Consider the following 16,588-nt stretch of genomic DNA (forward strand, 5'->3'; position numbering starts at 1 on the left):
AAATAAAGTATTTTTCTGAGTAGCTACATTGAAGATTTTAAATATCAAAATATTTGTTTTTAAATAGAATATGTGTATATTTTATCTGAAAGGTGAAGAGGCTAGACTAGCTAACTTTTACCACACATTTAAGGGGCCTCTGCTGATGAAGACACAGCAGTTTGGTGAAGGCACCATCAATAAGTCTTGTTGATTAAGAGAAACAGTTCGGGAAGTGCCACTGGAAGAATGCACGCAACCGAAGTCGAAAGCTATTTCTGGGACCCCAGTGCCAGCACTCTACTTTCCTGATGTCCGGCTCTCTCAGGGAACGGGGAAGCTGGGGAGGCCGTGGGAGCTGGCCCAAGTTCATGGAGTGGACTGACGGCGTCTTCATAATGCTGTCTTTAAGAAGAGTCTGCTTGTGGCACTTGAGTTTCCCCAGAAGGCAAAATTGGAACTCTCTGTTAATGTATGATATCCAGAAGTCCTCAAGAACTTCTGGAGTTTTTATGAAGAATGCCAAATATCCTAGAGATTGTATTCCAACACCAGAGGCTTTTTTTTTTTTTTTAACATAAGCTACTTCAGCTCAGTGAGCCCTGACAACACTGTCCACCCCTAATACTTTTTCTAAGAAGTGTGGGTGGATCGACAACAGCCTATTAGCACAGCGAGGAGGACAGCAGGAAGCACCTACCCTGTGGTCCTGGGTCCTGCCTTTAGCCCAAGAGGGCAGCATTATGAATTTACACACGTGTCCACACAAATGCATGCGTGTTAAGTACCATTGTTTAAAATCGTTCTTGAGTAGCGATCCCTTGGGCCCTAAACAGACCTGGATTCCACTCTCATTTCCTTTGTGTGGTGTGCACAAGTCACAAATTCTTCAAACCCCAGTTTCGTCATTTAATCTGAATGAGGAGTTTGAATTAGACCGAAGTTTCAGAAGAAACTTTGATGTGCAGATGAATCACTTGGGGATTTTGTTCAAATGCCGACTGTGGCTCAGGAAGTCCAGGGCGGGATCCAAGGTCCTGCATTTCTAACCAGATCCCAGATGATGCCGATGCTGATGCTCCTTGGACCACTTTGAGTGGTAAGGGTTTAGATAAGTCATCATATTCTGCCCTCCAACCACCTGATGATACAGGTATTCCTAGCTTCATTTTACAAAGGAGGAAACAGAGGCAAAGCTCAAGCTGACACAGTCAAATGGCAGGACTGGAGCTCAAACTTGGGTCTGACTGGCCCTAAAAGTTAGCCACTATAAAAAATTTATATTGCCTTTGTTTTTTTTTTCTTTTTTTTTCTAGGGCTTGGCAGAGGAGCTGCGGTTTTCAAAGGCGTGTAATTCACTTACTAAGGAGTAGCTTAGCCATTATGAAAATCTATACCACCATAAACACAGAATAATATATAATTATTTTTCCATTGGAAGAAAAAATATTATGGTGGCATAGATCATGTGTGTGAATGCCAGAGTCTATTAATGCATGGGGTATTGTTGCATATTAGGAAGCTATTTTAAAGATATTTAATTTAGACTAATTTATTTAATAAGCTTTTTAAAAGATCTTATTTATTCATGAGAGACACACAGAGAGGCAGAGACAGAGGCAGAGGGAGAAGCAGGCTCCATGCGGGAGCGCGATGTGGGACTTGATCCCGGGACCCCAGGATCACGCCCTGGGCTGGAGGCAGACGCTCAACCACTGAGCCCGCCAGGTGCCCTATTAAATAAGCTTTTAATACATCTTGTCAGCTTGTTAGTTCCGCCGTGTTCCATATTTTTGTATTTGCTGACATTTCTATCAGCAAGGATGGAAGTATCAAGCATGGTGGTTGGAGCATATGAAGAGTGTTCGTATTTCTGCATAAAAACTCCTCTGTTGCCTTTTTTTTTTTAAAGACACAGAGAGAGCATGAATAAGCCAGAGGTCGGGGTGCAGAGGGAGAGGGAGAGAGAATCTAAAGTAGGCTCCACGCCCAGCATGGAGCCCAACGCGCAGCTTGATCTCACGACCCTGAGATCATGACTTGAGCTGAAATCAGGAATCTGTTGCTTAACCAACTGAGCCACCAGGCATCCCTCCCCTCCCCATTGCAATTTTTTAAGCACTAACAATACATCAGTAAATGATTCCACGCTATAGGCTAATGTGCACAGATATCAAATCATTGCTGTGCTCTGAGTCTGCAGTAGTCCACGTTCTTTTAAAATACTCATTCATACTTTAAGCATAGCAAACTGAAAAGGAGCTGTTTTGTGTTCTAAAGGCCAAATTCCAGGACTTAATTTTTATGTGGAAAACTTCACCTCAGAGCAAACTTTTACAGCATAGTAATAAATCTCAAAGAGTAGGAATTTGTAGTGGACAGGGTCATTGATTCTTAGCAGGAGTCACATGAACAGTCCAAGACACGTGAAATGGTTCCAAGAGCCTCTGGCGACACGTGGAGTCGCAGAATCCTTAACAGGAATTTGCAAGTTAGTGCCTAAAGGGGATCAGGCAGCCGGGCCCTAAGGCTCCAAGTATCAATCTGCTGACATACTTTGGTTAGTTCAGGGGACTGTAGTTTGGGTAATTCTACGTTCACTGCTTCAATATTGAACCGACTATTGGGCGGGGTGGGTAGGAACTTGTGAGCGAGGCTGCCCAGCGTCCTGGCCGCGCGGCCCCCAGCTTGCGTCTAAGCAGCCATTTGACCTTGGACAAAGCCCTCACCCCCTCTGAGCTTCGGCTTTTCTATAAGCAAATTGCCTGCCGGGGTTGGCATGAAGGTAAAAGATATACAGCACCTGCAAGTGCCTGGAACCTTCCGGGAGATCTCTGGAGATGTTTATAAATGCTCATTTTCTGGAACCTTCCGGGAGCTCTCTGGAGATGCTTATAAATGCTCATTTATCTGGAACCTTCTGGGAGCTCTCTGGAGATGTTTATAAATGCTCATTTTCTGCTGTACAAGCATTACAAAAGTATTACTGACTCCCCAAATATACTTACCTGTTAAAATTTCTGTTGTGGGTGGGGATACCTGTTGAGGGTGGGAGGGAGCACGGTAGGGAGAGCCAGCGGGGCGTGACTAAGGGGCCCCGGGTGATTAACTCCAGGGACGCAGCCAGGCAGGACACTAACCCAGGCTACTAACGTGTGACGGGGCAAGAGTTTGGGGGAGCGGAGCACCCCTGTAGCTCCCTGAAGTATTTTCTGAAGCTGACGAGCCCTGAGTAGCCCCTAAGCCAGGACGCCAGCCCCGGGCTGCCTCTTTGGGCCCCTCGAGTCGCAGATGCTCCCAGTCGCAGCAGCAGCCCATCCTGTTCCCATCTGGCTGAAGCCCGTCCAGGGCCTGGTCCATCCCTTAAAGAAGCAGCTGCCCCCACAGCACCCGAGGCAGGTGGAGCCGTGCAGCGAGCGCTCGACTGTCCAGTTCCGTCGAGGGGCCAGGGTTTCCTCCCGAGGGCGGCAGCTGCTCCTTGAGTATCTGTCAGGGCAGTTGGTGAAACGGAGACGTCTCTGGAGGAAAGCTCTAGAGGCTGGCAGGGTGGGCTCACGGAGAGCGGAGAGCGAGGCCGTCCGGTCGGGGTCGGGGTTGCCGGAAATGTCTGTGGTAGTGACCTTTCTTGCACCCTCCCAGGGCCTCGGGGTATGCAGGAGAGCGCCCACAGCACTCGGACATTTCCTGGCTCCCAGCAAAGGCAGGTAGCCCGGGGCACCCACTCTGAGATGCATATTTAAAGACAGGAGGGAGGGGAGGGTTCCTAAATGCAAAGGCTCTGACGCTTCCTCCCTTGGGGCTGTGTTCAGCAGCCCCTCCGGCCCCCACCCTCCCTCCGGCCCATGCCCCCCCACCGGTCTGCTGCGAGCACCGCCATTTCCTCTGAGTTAAAGGAGGAACTGGCTGGCTCCTGCCCATCGGGAAGCCGCGGTGGCCACATGCCGTCAGGGCCCGAGACTGAGGCCTTCACGGGCCGCGAGCCCCAGGCTTCTGGGACCCCTCGTGTGCCACCGGCCTTTCTTCCTCAAGGCCCCCCTCAAGGCTGGAACAAAATTACGGCACCGCCGGGTGGCTGGGCCTTGACGGCCCTGGGTACACACCGAGGCTGGTGGCCTGCTGGTGCCACACGCCACGCTCCGCTCGCGGCCTGCGGTTCAGGCAATATTTTGAGAACAAGCTCATCCGTAAGGTCAGAGGCTTTTAAAGTGATTTTTAAGTGGATTAAACATGGAGAACAGTTAAACAGAACGAACAAGAAGTGTAATTAAGAGTGGCCCGCCACCCTGCGCGGCCACACGGCCAGTGACGAGGGAGCGGCCCAGCGGCCCAGGTGTGTCCACAGAGGCTGTGGAGGGGGCAACAGGGCGCCTTCCGTACAGGAGATGGGGAGACAGGTAATTGTCAGACTGACTGTTTGCAACCATTTCGAAGCGCGAGCGTGGCCAGGAGCAAAGTGCAGATCCAGCCCTCCCGATGGTGACCGACACTCTCGTGACATTGAGCTGATCCCTGGCTTCCAGAGACAGACGTGCCTGGCGGCGACATTCAGGCTCCTGAATATCCCCGTTGAAGGCCTCGCCTCTCCGCGCCCCCGTCTCCCTGCCTAAGCCAAGCAGGAAGCGCCGCCCGGATGGCGAGGTCGGGGCCGTGGAGCAGGGTCCGCAGCGCCCGGTGGAAGCAGGTGTCTGAGCCTCCCCGCCCTGGGGACCGCACCCCAGCCCGGCGTCCCGAGCCCGCCCTCCGCCCCACCCAGCATGTGACTCGGGGCGAGTTGGGGACAAGCAGAACAAGAAAGGAGAGTCCTGCTTTAAATCTGGAAATGGCTCAAGGAAAATCAGGCTGTGTCGCTCGGCACATGCAAATGCGCGCGACTGTTGACTTTCTTGCTGAAATTCCCACTTCCCTTCTCCCCGTGAAATCTCTGAAAAACCTTCTTGACGATTCTTTTGTTCCCGTCCTGCCGCCACCCCCCAGTGATTAAAACATGAAACGTGACGAGTTGTGGCCAAGCTGAGGACCTGGTGGTGACGTGAGGCCCAGGACCCGGCTGGAGCCCAGGTGACACGCGGGGCCGAGGGGGCCGCTGCTGGCTTTGCTCCCACAGCTCCTCCTGCTGCCACGGCTCCGGCGAGGCCCGCGTGTCCCCGCCGCTGGTCCTAAGTCAGGAGAAACCCCGGCTGCCCCAGGCGCCAAGCGGGGCTGGCGGCGCCACTGCCCGGGCCTGTGCCCTCCCCACGGGCCCGCACAGTGCCTGTGAAAGGTGCCCGCTGCCACGCAGCCTGCCTGCGTGCTGTCACACGGCCGTGCCTCCGAGCCCCCGAGAGGCTGGCCACTCGCCTGAGCACCGTGCGGGCCTCAGGCCCCGGGACCCTGCTGCCCGGAGTGCACCTGGCAAGGGCGCCCTTGGGCCCCGGGACCCTGCTGCCCGGAGTGCACCTGGCAAGGACCTCTGGGCCCCCAGGAACCCTGCTGCCCAGAATGCACCCGGCAAGGGCCTCAGGCTTCGGGAGCCCCCGTGTCGCTGTCCAGGGTCCTGGCCCAGCCACCCTCGGGACCTGAGACCCAGGGCCATCCACAGCTTCCTGCCACAGGCCCCGGCCTCTCGGGGTGGCGGCCGACACTTGGTGGCCACAGCCCGCGGCCAGAGCTCCGGCCCGGAGTGTCGCACCGGTGGGGAGGCGCACCCCGCCGGGGGCTCTGAGCTGGGGGCCGTGGCCCAATGGGACCCCGGCCCAATGGGACCCCCTCGCCATGTGCAGCAGCCGCCCCAACGCCGGCACCCTGGGGGAGTCCCCGGGACAGAGCTGTCCTGGAGCTGAGGTACCCGAGCTGCGGCTGACATGGCTGTCGGGGCTGTGGGGGGTCCTCGGAGTCGGTCGGAGCCCATGGCTGAGAGGCGTAGACACTCCTCCCAGGACCTCGCGCCCCGGGAAGGGCCGGCCGCTGGAGGATGCCCAGGACACGGCTCCCCGTGGGAGGGGCGTTGGGCCCTGCGCCCCTTTGTCGTCTCGTCATCCCTTCCCGCTGCCCACCGAGCACGTGGACACCGGCCTTGTTGCTTCGTGGTCTAGTGTTTTCGGCCCTGCCGCACCTGAGCCCGCCTCCCCACACCACCACCCCCCCGAAACCCCTGTTGCCCACGGCTACACTCGGTGGGGACCTTTTATTTTTTTTCTCACCGTGAGTCATTGACAACAGCATTTGCAAGACTAGATGTGTTTCTCAGGATGCGGGTGGCTTCCTGGGTTGCTGCTCGGGTCCCAGCCCCGTAACAGCAGACCTCCGGGACCGCAGGCCACGGCGCCTCCAGGAGCCACGGCTCAAAAATGCAGAGGAGATGGTACCCGTGCAGACTATATTTTTCTGAGACATTTTCCTAAATTGATAATGTGGGGGCGGGGCGGGGGTGGATTTTAAATGAATCCTACGGAGGGAATTATGGGTTTATGCATGTTTTATAATGGATTTTTTTCCATTTATAACCTAGCAGAGGGATAGACTTTTAAAAGGTTTGCAATTGCTCTTACTCCTCTGCTATGTTTTCAGAAAATCCCGTCAATCATGTTGGATGAGGACATATTTAGCCAGATTTCTCTCTGAAGAGACCGTGAGACTCTAGATTTCGGAATGCGAGGCAGAAAGTCGTACTGGATGAACGCTTGGACCTTCGTGATTTAAAGAGATGTCACTGTAGCAACATGGACCCACAGGCCTGCATCCTGGGGACTCGGTGTCAGCCAGTCATGGCTCCCGGCGTCCTTCAAGGCCTGGTCGCGGCTGCGGTCAAAGGCGGGAGTGGGCCACGGCTCGCCCACAGGGGCCCGGTGCCACCCGACTCGCTCCACTTTCCTCTCTCCCCCTACACATCCTAAGTGCCGTTTCCCACCTTCCTTATCATGCAAAACACTTTATATAAATAGGAGGAGCCTGTAACAGGTGTTACAGGTGTTACACCTGTAAACAGGTGACGTAGAGCAACCACGAGATTTTCTTTTTTTTTCTTTCTGTTTTTTTTTTTTTTTTTACAAGGTTCTTTTCTCCAGTGACCGTTCACACTGCCTAGAACAATAACAGTCGAATGATTTTTAGGAAAACCTTGGGCAGGATGTCGTCACTGAGGTCCTCAGTAGGGTTTGCTGGAATATGGTTCCGTGCCGGACACCGTTGAAAGCACATTAGAGAGCTGGGACCCTTCCTTGTACGGATTTCTTTCTTTTTTTTTTTATTTTATTTATTTATTCATGAGAGACACAGAGAGAGGCAGAGACCCAGGCAGAGGGAGAAGCAGGCCCCATGCAGGGAGCCCGATGCAGAACTCGATCCGGGGACTCCAGGATCACGCCCTGGGCTGAAGGCGGCGCTAAATGGCTGAGCCCCCCGGGCTGCCCTCGGGGGAGAGCTTCTTAAGGACAATAAAGCTTGGGTGACCCTGAGTCGGCAAATTTCTGTGGGGTGGTTCTCTTTCTCTTCTTTCGTTCCTCTTGTTATAGGTCAGATACCAACAGCCAGTCCATCCGAGGACAAGGAAGTTCAAGGCACGGAGTCCAATCATGATGAGGCCCTCTCGCTCTCTTGCCTTCTGAACTCCAAGCTGTGAAGTCATTCACGTAACACAGGCTGGATTCCCCGCTCGGCCGCGGTGTTTAGTGAGTGTGGGTTTTCGTTCAGCCGTTAAAGCCTCCAAGCATATTTTTTTAAGCTAACGGTCCACAAACTTGAAGCAATCACGGTTGATGTCTATTCCAACTGCCGCCCCCCCCCCACCCCGCTCGGGCTCTGTGGGACCGGGGAAAGGACGCAGCCTGTAGGAACATTGGGCACCTTCAAGGTGTCCCACAGCCATAAATGCAGAGTAAGACACCTCAAGGCTGTGGCTTCTCACCAAGCCCCTCTGCCCAGGAAGACGGAGAGCAAGGAAGGGCAGACGCTCGCCCGCGGTGCTGGAGCCACGGTGGGGACCTCGGCCAAGTCCCTGGAGGGGGCTGCCCGGGCAAGCCTGGGTGGCAGCGAGCCGCGCTCTCAGCTTTCCCGGTGGATTGTTGCACTTGGGGGTGCCGTTGCTGGTTAGGGTTCGAGAGGAAGCGTCCATGGCGGGGGGGATGGCAATGTGGAAGGCGTCCAGCCCTTCCCGTGACATCACCGTGCTCTGCAGGGCTTGGCTGCCTGGGGTTTCCTTGGCTGGGTGCAAGGGGGGGGGTGAAGAGAGGCCCGGGCCTTGCCCCCACCTCGCCTCATGCACAGGGTCTCCGAGGGCCCGGAGCCTTAAGATCAGACATTTAGAAAGTAAGACTCCGGGCAGCCCAGGTGGCTCAGCGGTTTAGCGCTGCCTCTGGCCCAGGGCGTGATCCTGGAGTCCCAGGATCGAGTCCCACGTCGGGCTCCCTGCATGGAGCCTGCTTCTCCCTCTGCCTGCGTCTCTGCCTCTCTCTCTGTCTTCCATGAATAAATAAATAAAATATTAAAAAAAAAAGATAGAGAGAAAGAAAGAAAGTAGGACTCCTGTGAAGGATGATACATTATGGAGGAGAGACCAAGTGGAAGATGGTGTTGATCATCCCACGAATAGAAGTGAGTGTCCTAGCAGAATGGTAGGGCCACACTTCCCCGGAGTCCTTAAAAATAGCACCAACGGGGAAAAAGAAAAAAAAAAGCATGGGGTGTTATGCTATATGTTGGCAAATTGAACTCCAATAAAAAAATAAAATAATAAAATAAAATAAAAAAATAAAAAATATATAAAATAAAATAACAAAACAAAATAAAATGAAATAAAATAAAATATAAAATAAAATAACAAAACAAAACAAAATAAATAAAATTATAAAATAAAATAAAATAAAATAAAATAAAATAAAATAAAATAAAAATCACGGACGCTCAGGCCTCTACTGTGAGTCAGCCCAGCTCTTCCCCGAACCAGAGGATGGGTCACCAGGCCTCACACAACTTCTTCTGATCCCGTCATTGTCCACTGAGCAGCCTGGAGTTCCGTGGGGATATTTCTATAAAAATGAAGAGATCCCATCGTCGCCAGCATCACTGTCACTGTTTCATGGTGATGAAATGAGGTGCTGTGATGTCTTCCTGTAAGCTTTAGGCTAAATGTATTATGAAGTTTCTGGTGTCTGGATAGCAGTGACTCATCCAGGAGAGCATCATGAACTAGATAGAGCCCCATGAAAGAAGGGGGAATGTGAAAATTCGACTTTGGCCTAAAATCACTTCCTTGCATGGGTTGCTTTCTGTCATTACTCTGTTGGTGCCAGTATCCGTAGGAATCCAGGGAAACTGCCCAGTGGGCTGTGCTCGGGGTCCAAATAGGGCGCATGGAATTTTGGAAACCCTGAAATCTCCTATTATTTTCTCAGAACGCTACTGTTCCTGTAGATTTTTTTTCGATTTTTCTCTTTTTAATAGTTCTTCCAGAGTTCACCTCTCCTTAGCCTCCTCTTTCCACCCCCAGTCCCGAAACCAAACGCACAGGCACCTTTCCTGTCTGTGCACGGCTGCACCCCCAGCCGTCAGGACACAGCCTCCCGGGGGGCAGCGGTGGGTGGCCCCGGGGGACAGAGGCAGGGCCCCGGCGGCCCCGCGTCGCCTCCCCTGGTACTGAGCCTGTGATTCCGTGGCACCAGGTGGCTCCCCGCCGCGACTCAGGAGGCGGCGTCCGAAGAACAGGCCTCGCGGGACCTTCTGCTGCTCTTCGTGCCTGACTCCACATCCTCTGCCCGGGCTTGGAGCACAGAGCAGGGGAACCAGTGATGTGCGGGGAGGGGGGTGCACGCACTCACACACCTCGCGCGTGGGGAGCTTGTACCAGGAGCTGCCACCTTGGAGGGACGGTGGTTTCAGCGAGAAATGACGAGCGCCCTGACAGCAATACAGGGAACTGTGGGCCCCGAAGCCCAGAAAGGTCGAGATCAGGGGTTCGGCACTCTGGACACCGGGCACCTGAAGAACAGTGTGCTGAGTCTCCCTGACACTCGCACGGCAAGTGAGAAAGCGGGGCTTGCTCCCGCTCACAGCGTCCCTGCCCTGTCCTGGCAGCACCTCCTCGAGGAGGGCGCGGAATCAGGCCCGGGCCGCGAAGCCACGTCCGGGGACAGCGAGACACCTGGGGGTGCAGCCGCCTCTGAGCACCTGCCTGCGGGAGCAAGCTGGCGGGTGGGAAGGAGGGACACGTCACTGTCACTGTCCTCGTGCGTCCCACCTGCCTTGGGCCCACCATGCACTTCGCCTTTCGGGAGGGTGTCGCCGTGGAGGTCCCCGTGGGGGTGCACGTGGCTATGGGAGAGCAGCTGTGAGGGGAGGCGCCCCTGCAGCCCCAGTCTGGAGGGCGAGCTGCCCTGCAGCCTGGGTGCCCCCTGCTTGTCCCCAAGAGCGCTCCCTGTTGACCCCCAGCTCGCGCGGGACCCCTCGGGGGGAAGTGGGCTGTGCTTACCCTCCGTGGCCGCCTGTTTGCACCGATGGCCTTCGCCCAGAGGCCACGTGCAGTGGGGCTCGGCCTGAGCCCACGGTGTCCCTCCACCCGGGGCTTCACAGGGGGCAGCACAGGTGCCCCGAGACTGCAGCCAGGCCCAGCGGCTCCTGGCTGGGAGCAGGCCACGTGTGTGAGGACGGCGGCCTCCAGGCCAGGCCAGCCCGCACAGGAACAGCTGCAGCCACGGAGCCCCGACGGGCCCCTGTCGCCCGGACTGGCCAGCTGCACTGCAGGCCGGCTGGTTGCCTCGGTGGGGGACACGGGAGCCCAGGCCCTGCCCGCCGGTGCCCTTGCGCCCCCCCCCCCCCGACGACCTGACATCACTTGGGAGCCCAGGATCCCTGGGCTCTTTGAGTCCCGTGTTGCATCGGTGCACCTGCTGCAGCTACACCTGTGCTGGAAAACTCAGGACGGCGGCCCAGGAGCTGTTCCGTCCACGTCTCAAATCCTGGCTCCGGGCTCTCTGGGGGTCTCCACGACCCCAGTCCCCGGTGGCCAATAAAGCCAGATCGCCGTCGCGTGCCCCAACCTAACCAACGTGTCACAACAGACGTAGGTGAAGCAGAGGGGAGACTCCAGCTGTCTTTTACTAAGGCTTACGTGTAAGAGATGTGCAGAGGTGTAGAGCAACGCTGCTCTCGTCGCTGAATTTTTGTTTTTAAAAAATAGCATGTATGATTCTTACATATGTTAACGTAGGAGTTTACTTTTTCATGAATAAATTTAAGAGTTTTTCAGTATTAAGTGTAAATATGGCAAATATCCATAGATGTCATCCATACAAATAAAGCTCTTTTGGGGGTAACCAGTAGCTTTTAAGAGTATTGAGGGGTCTGGAGACCAAAACCCTGGAGAATTGCGTATAAGCAAAGCAGGAGTGTGGGGCCAAGGGGGGGGGTGTGGACGTGCAGCACGGTGGGGTGGGCTTTTCCAGGCATCGGCGCCCGAGTGGGCCTGCACCTGCCACGGTGACAAAGCTGAGGATGTGCAACCTTGGAGCAGGGAGTCCCCTTGAAAAGAAAGATTCCGTACACTTTCTCACAACTGAGATCTTTCTTATTCTTTTTTTAAAAAATTTATTTATTTATTCATGAGACACAGAGAGAGGCACAGAAACAGGCAGAGGGAGAAGCAGGCTCCAAGCAGGGAGCCCGACGTGGGACTCGATCCCGGGACCCTGAGGTCACACCCTGGGCTGAAGGCGGCGCTAAACCACTGAGCCACCCAGGGATCCCGAGATCTTTCTTATCTTTGCTTGTGATCAACTTTTTTAATTTTTTTTTATTGGAGTTCAATTTGCCAACATATAGCGTAACAGTCAGTGGTGATCAACTTTTTAATGTAATGTTAGATCAGAAGATTCATGCCGACCAAAAAAAAAACAAAACAAATCCAGAGTGAATAAAGATCTAAATATAAAAATGCAATGTATAGAAATCCTAGAGAAAACATTTTTAGAATATTAGAGAAGACCTTCCTAATCAAACAGGAAGCTTAGGAGCCATAAAAGAAAAAAAATGGTAATTTTCATGACATAAAGGTTTATATCTTTTTTTTAAGATTTATATCTTTTATAGAGAAACAGCAAACTTAGTGACAGACGAGAAGAAAATACTTGCGACACATGTAACAGGCAGAGCTTTGTGGTCATAATACATAAAGGCTGCTGGCTGCTTACCAATAAGTGAGAAAATAACAAATAAGCTAATATGAACTAATTGAATTATGAAAAAGAAGAACATAAATTGCCAATAACCATAAGGAAGGATCTAAAATTATTAGTAATTGGGGAAATACAAATTAAATCAAGGTACATACTCTTGCCCGTCAGATTAGTGCAAATGGAAAGGGTGAGTATTCAGTGTTGATGAGCCGGGGGGGGGGGGGTGGGCAAGATGCTTTTCACAAGGCGGAGTGTCAGGAGCCATCAGCATTTAACAGGAAATATCCTCGACCCATTAATTCCAATTTTAGGAATCTTTCCTGTAGGGATACTTAAAATGTAGGTCAACACTCATTTTCACACACAAACATACACATGGACACGCAATCTTTGGTCATACTAGGAAAGAAAAAGGAACAAATACCCAAATGTCTATCACTTGGAGAATATTAAATTCCAGTACATCGGTATTTTGGAATAGATAGACACCATAAAAAGAATGACTGGTTTTTAATGTATTCTTGTTTTAAAAATGTCTGGGATATAGTAAGTGGGGAAAAAAAACCAGAACAATGTATTTGTACGATGATTCTGTTCATTAAAAGAAGAAAGCCAAAATAAATAAATAAAGAAAGAAATATAAATGAATAAAAATAAATAAATAAATAAATAAATAAATAAATAAATAAAGCCCTTATTCAACAGGCAAATGCACAGATACAGCGGGCAGACTGCACTATTTCCTTGTGTATCGTTCACATTTTAAGGGAGTCTTCATTATTTTTATAGTAAAAATCCTTTTCAGATGAAACACAGATATAACCCAAGTGCTCACAGGATTATGGGAAATATCATTTGACTGTGTTGCTGCCAATAGATACCTGCATGGCTTCTATTGCAGGAAAAGATGAACTTAGGAAGACGTCCTCTGGCAGCCCCGATGGCCCAGTGGTTTGGCACCACCTCCAGCCTGGGGTGTGACCCCGGGGTCCCGGGATCGAGTCCTGCGTCGGGCTCCCTGCATGGAGCCTGCTTCTCCCTCTGCCTGGGTCTCTGCCTCTCTCTGTGTGTCTGTCATGAATAAATAAATAAAACCTTTAAAAAAAAAAAAGAAAGAAAGATATCCTCCAAGTGAAGAACTGACTCGCGGAGCCTGTGCGGGGCCCTCGCTATACCCATCACTCTCCTCTCTTCCCGTGTCCATAGAGCAGTGAAGCTTTCTTGAGAAAAGCCTCTAGGACTGACGTTGGTCAGTCCTAGGGCATGATGTGACCTGATGTCCGGCCACAGGCCTTGGGGTTGCCCAGACGGTGGCAGCCGGGCCGGTGGGGGTGAACGGGGCGCAGACCCTGGGCCTTGCTGACGGCCAGCCTCTGGAGCTGCCCGGGCCAGGGCCGCCGAGCCTCCTCACCCGGATGTGCCCACGGAGAGGGCTGTGCCCGGCAAAGCCCCAGCCTCCACTGCTGCTCACGCGGGCTCAGCAGCTCCCTGCTCCAGGCTGGGCTCCCCGTTCTGCAGGGCGCACATCTGGGCTGGTCACACTCGTAGGCCCCGTGGCAGGTGTGGTCTGGCCAGGCCTGCAAGCCTGTCTGTCCGCCTTTGTGCCCTGGGTAGGTGTGGGCCGAAGGCGAGGGCGGAGGGCGGTGCCAGCTGTAGCCACTGCGTTTCCGGGGTATGGGTGGCGGGTGCTCGCAGGACAGGCCCTGGGGAGACGTGCCACCCAGTCCCCTCCTGTGCTGCGCTGCACGTGAGCGCGCACAGAGAGAACCCGCGTGCTGGCCATCAGCTGGGCCCGCAGCAGGAGTGTCTGCATGTGCGCTGTGCCCATGTGTGCATACCCACATGCACGTCTTGTCTGCATGAGCACACGTGTGCCCGCGCATGTGCAGGTGGGTACACGTGGGTCTGTGCGTGTGTGTGCCGCAGGTTCCGGGCAGGGACCCGCCGACAGCGCACCCATTGGCAGCCTTGTCATGAGCCCGAGTATCCCTGCGCCCGCCCAGGTGGTGCTGCCGTCGTCACCATCCCCCGGGGCCCCGCTGTCCCTCCACCGTCTCATGTGGGGGCCCCCGCACAAGGGTGGGCAGTGCCCAGCAGAGCCCTGAGTGGCAGCTCGGGAGCGGGAGGCGCAGGCCCTGGGGCTGGCCTCGCCACCGAGCCTCACCATCCCCGCGGGGCCCACGGGCCGGGAGCAGGTGCAGGGCCATCCCCGGGGGGCTCAGGGACCAGGAGCAGGTGCAGGGCCATCCCCGTGGGGCTCAGGGGCCGGGAGCAGGTACAGGGCCATCCCCGGGGGGCCCAGGGGCCAGGAGCAGGTGCAGGACCGTCCCCGCGGGCCCAGGGGCCGGTAGAGGTGCAGGGCCGTCCCCGCGGGGCCCACGGGCTGGGAGCAGGTGTAGGGCGCCGGCCTGGGAGCGGGGCACGTGAGGGCTTGTGCACCGCGCAGCGCGCCTCCAAGATTCCCTCCAAAGGCTTGGCCTCGAGGTCAGGGGGCGGAGCTCATGGTCAGCGCCCTTCTCGTCGCAGCGTCTGTGTGGCCCCTGGATGTGGTTTGCAAAGTGTGTCTCACCATAGAGGGTTCGGGTCCCGGAGTCCTCACCCGGGAGAGCAGGCTCGCTTTGGCACAGCCGCCCCCCAGCCTCCCCATCACCCCAGGCACCTGAGCGCCCCGGGCCCCCCCGCAGGATCACAGCTTGCACGCGGCCCCTCCCCACCCGCCAGGCACCCAAGCACCCCAGGCGCCTCCTCCCCCCCGTGCCCGGCAGGTGCAGAGCTCGCAAGTGGCTCTCCTCCAGCCGCCCCCCTTCAGGCAGCCCGGGCTGCAACCAGCTGGTGCGGGGCACACCTGCAGGCCACGTGGGTCCCTGTGCAGGTGCGCCCCGTGCACCCCTCAGCGCCAGGGTTCGGGCGTCAGCACCCCTGCCTCAGGCCTCACTGGGCGTGGGGTGCACCGAGCAGGTGGGTCGGACCACGCGTGTCCCCTGCCCCCCTAGGTCCCGGCCGGGGTGGCCCTGTGCAGGCCCGGGGATAAGGGCAGCCCCGTGGGGCAGAGAGGATGGGGCCCTGCAGGCCCGGCGGCCTATTCGCAGAGCCCGGGTGCCCGGGGCACGCGGTAACCGCTCTCCCTTTCCACCACAGCGGAGCTGGAGTTTGCGCAGATCATCGTCGTCGTCGTGGTGGTCACGGTGATGGTCGTGGTCATCGTCTGCCTGCTGAACCACTACAAGGGCTCCACACGGTCCTTCATCAACCGCCCGGGGAGCCGGAGGCAGGAGGACGGGCTGCAGCCGGTGAGTGGACGGCCCTCGAGTCAGGCCCCTGGCTCCGTGGGTCCTGGAAACCCCACGGAAGGTCCCCAGGCTTCAGGGAAAGCCCGAGTGTCCCCAGCATCCCGAGCGTCCAGCTCAGGGAACCCCCAGAACTGAGCACACCCGTGTAACCCATACCCAGGGAGCAGGAGACGACCCGCACCCAGACCCACTGGGGCCCCGAGGCCTGCGCCCACGAGGCGGCCACACAGATGGCCCGTGCCTGCTCGTGAACCAGAGCCCCGCAGCAGGTGCCCGTCTCGGTCTGGCTTCTCCCGCCGCGTCCCCCACGCTGTCACGCGGACACTGTGCTGTGAGCAGCCCGGGTGTCCCAACGCTGCGGAGACTGGGTGGGGGCGCCGGGCTGGAGCAGGCCGCCTGGGGGCTCTGCAGCTGCCCTGGCCCCACGTGAGCTGCTCTGGAAGCTCAAGCACGCACCGGGTCATGCGGCGCTGGGGTGTGTGCCCCGGAGACCAGAGGCCCCGGCGCCTTCTGTCCCAGCCGCTCTGACAGTCTGGGTCCTGGTGGCGGCGGGCCAGGCTTGGGAAGGAGACCACGGGTTCTCTGTTCCGGTGGCAGGCAAGAGGGGGGCAAGAGAGGCACGGTGGCCTCGAAATCCCTGGGTGTCCGACCCCGGGCTCCCGGAGGCCCTGGTGGGGGTGCAGGTGCCACTGTGGCAGCTGCTGGGCCCCGGACCCCAGGCCCTCGAGAGGCCAGGGCCGCCCTAGACTAGGGCTGCACGGTGGCTCCGTGACCCCTTCAGTGGCTCTGCTGTCGCCCGGGAGCTGCTGTGCTGGGTGCTCCGCGGCCGCTGGCACGGGTGGGGCAGGGCCGGGGCCGCTCAGCACCCCTGTTGGGCCCACGGAGGGGAGGCTGGGTGCCGTGGGCCTGTGGGAGCAGCGCTGGGGAAGAAGTCCTTTGTCCCTCTGCTTCCCCTGGTCCCCGCTGCCCCTGCCTGCCGCTCCCTGGATCCCCAGGTGGCCCAGGAGCCCCTTCCGCCCGACTTCTGTCTCACAGGGCAGTGCCCCGGGGGCCCAGGCCGCTGTCGTCCCCGCGGTTTGGCACCGGCCCGGTGGATTCTGCGCTGTCGGGCAAGGCGGCTTCTGCTGCCGCGAGGGGGCCCCGAGTCCCCGGCCTCTGCCGCAAGGAGAGGACACA

The 16,588-nt window shown here is 56.2% G+C and overlaps 1 protein-coding gene across 20 annotated transcripts in view; it reads left to right on the forward strand.

The window, feature by feature from the left end:
* Positions 1-16,588, forward strand: part of LOC129495446 (low-density lipoprotein receptor class A domain-containing protein 4-like) — a 387,589-nt gene that overhangs the window by 354,883 nt on the left and 16,118 nt on the right. For 19 of the 20 annotated variants that reach the window (XM_055302951.1, XM_055302956.1, XM_055302955.1 and 16 more), the window contains one exon: positions 15,261-15,412. In XM_055302951.1, coding sequence (XP_055158926.1) covers positions 15,261-15,412 — 152 coding nt within the window. Of the gene's footprint in view, positions 1-7,469; positions 7,626-15,260; positions 15,413-16,588 lie in introns of all 20 variants that reach the window. The other variant, XM_055302965.1, reaches the window with a different exon arrangement.

This window comes from Nyctereutes procyonoides, unplaced genomic scaffold (assembly GCF_905146905.1).
Source record: "Nyctereutes procyonoides isolate TBG_1078 unplaced genomic scaffold, NYPRO_anot_genome, whole genome shotgun sequence".
Lineage (NCBI taxonomy): Eukaryota > Metazoa > Chordata > Mammalia > Carnivora > Canidae > Nyctereutes > Nyctereutes procyonoides.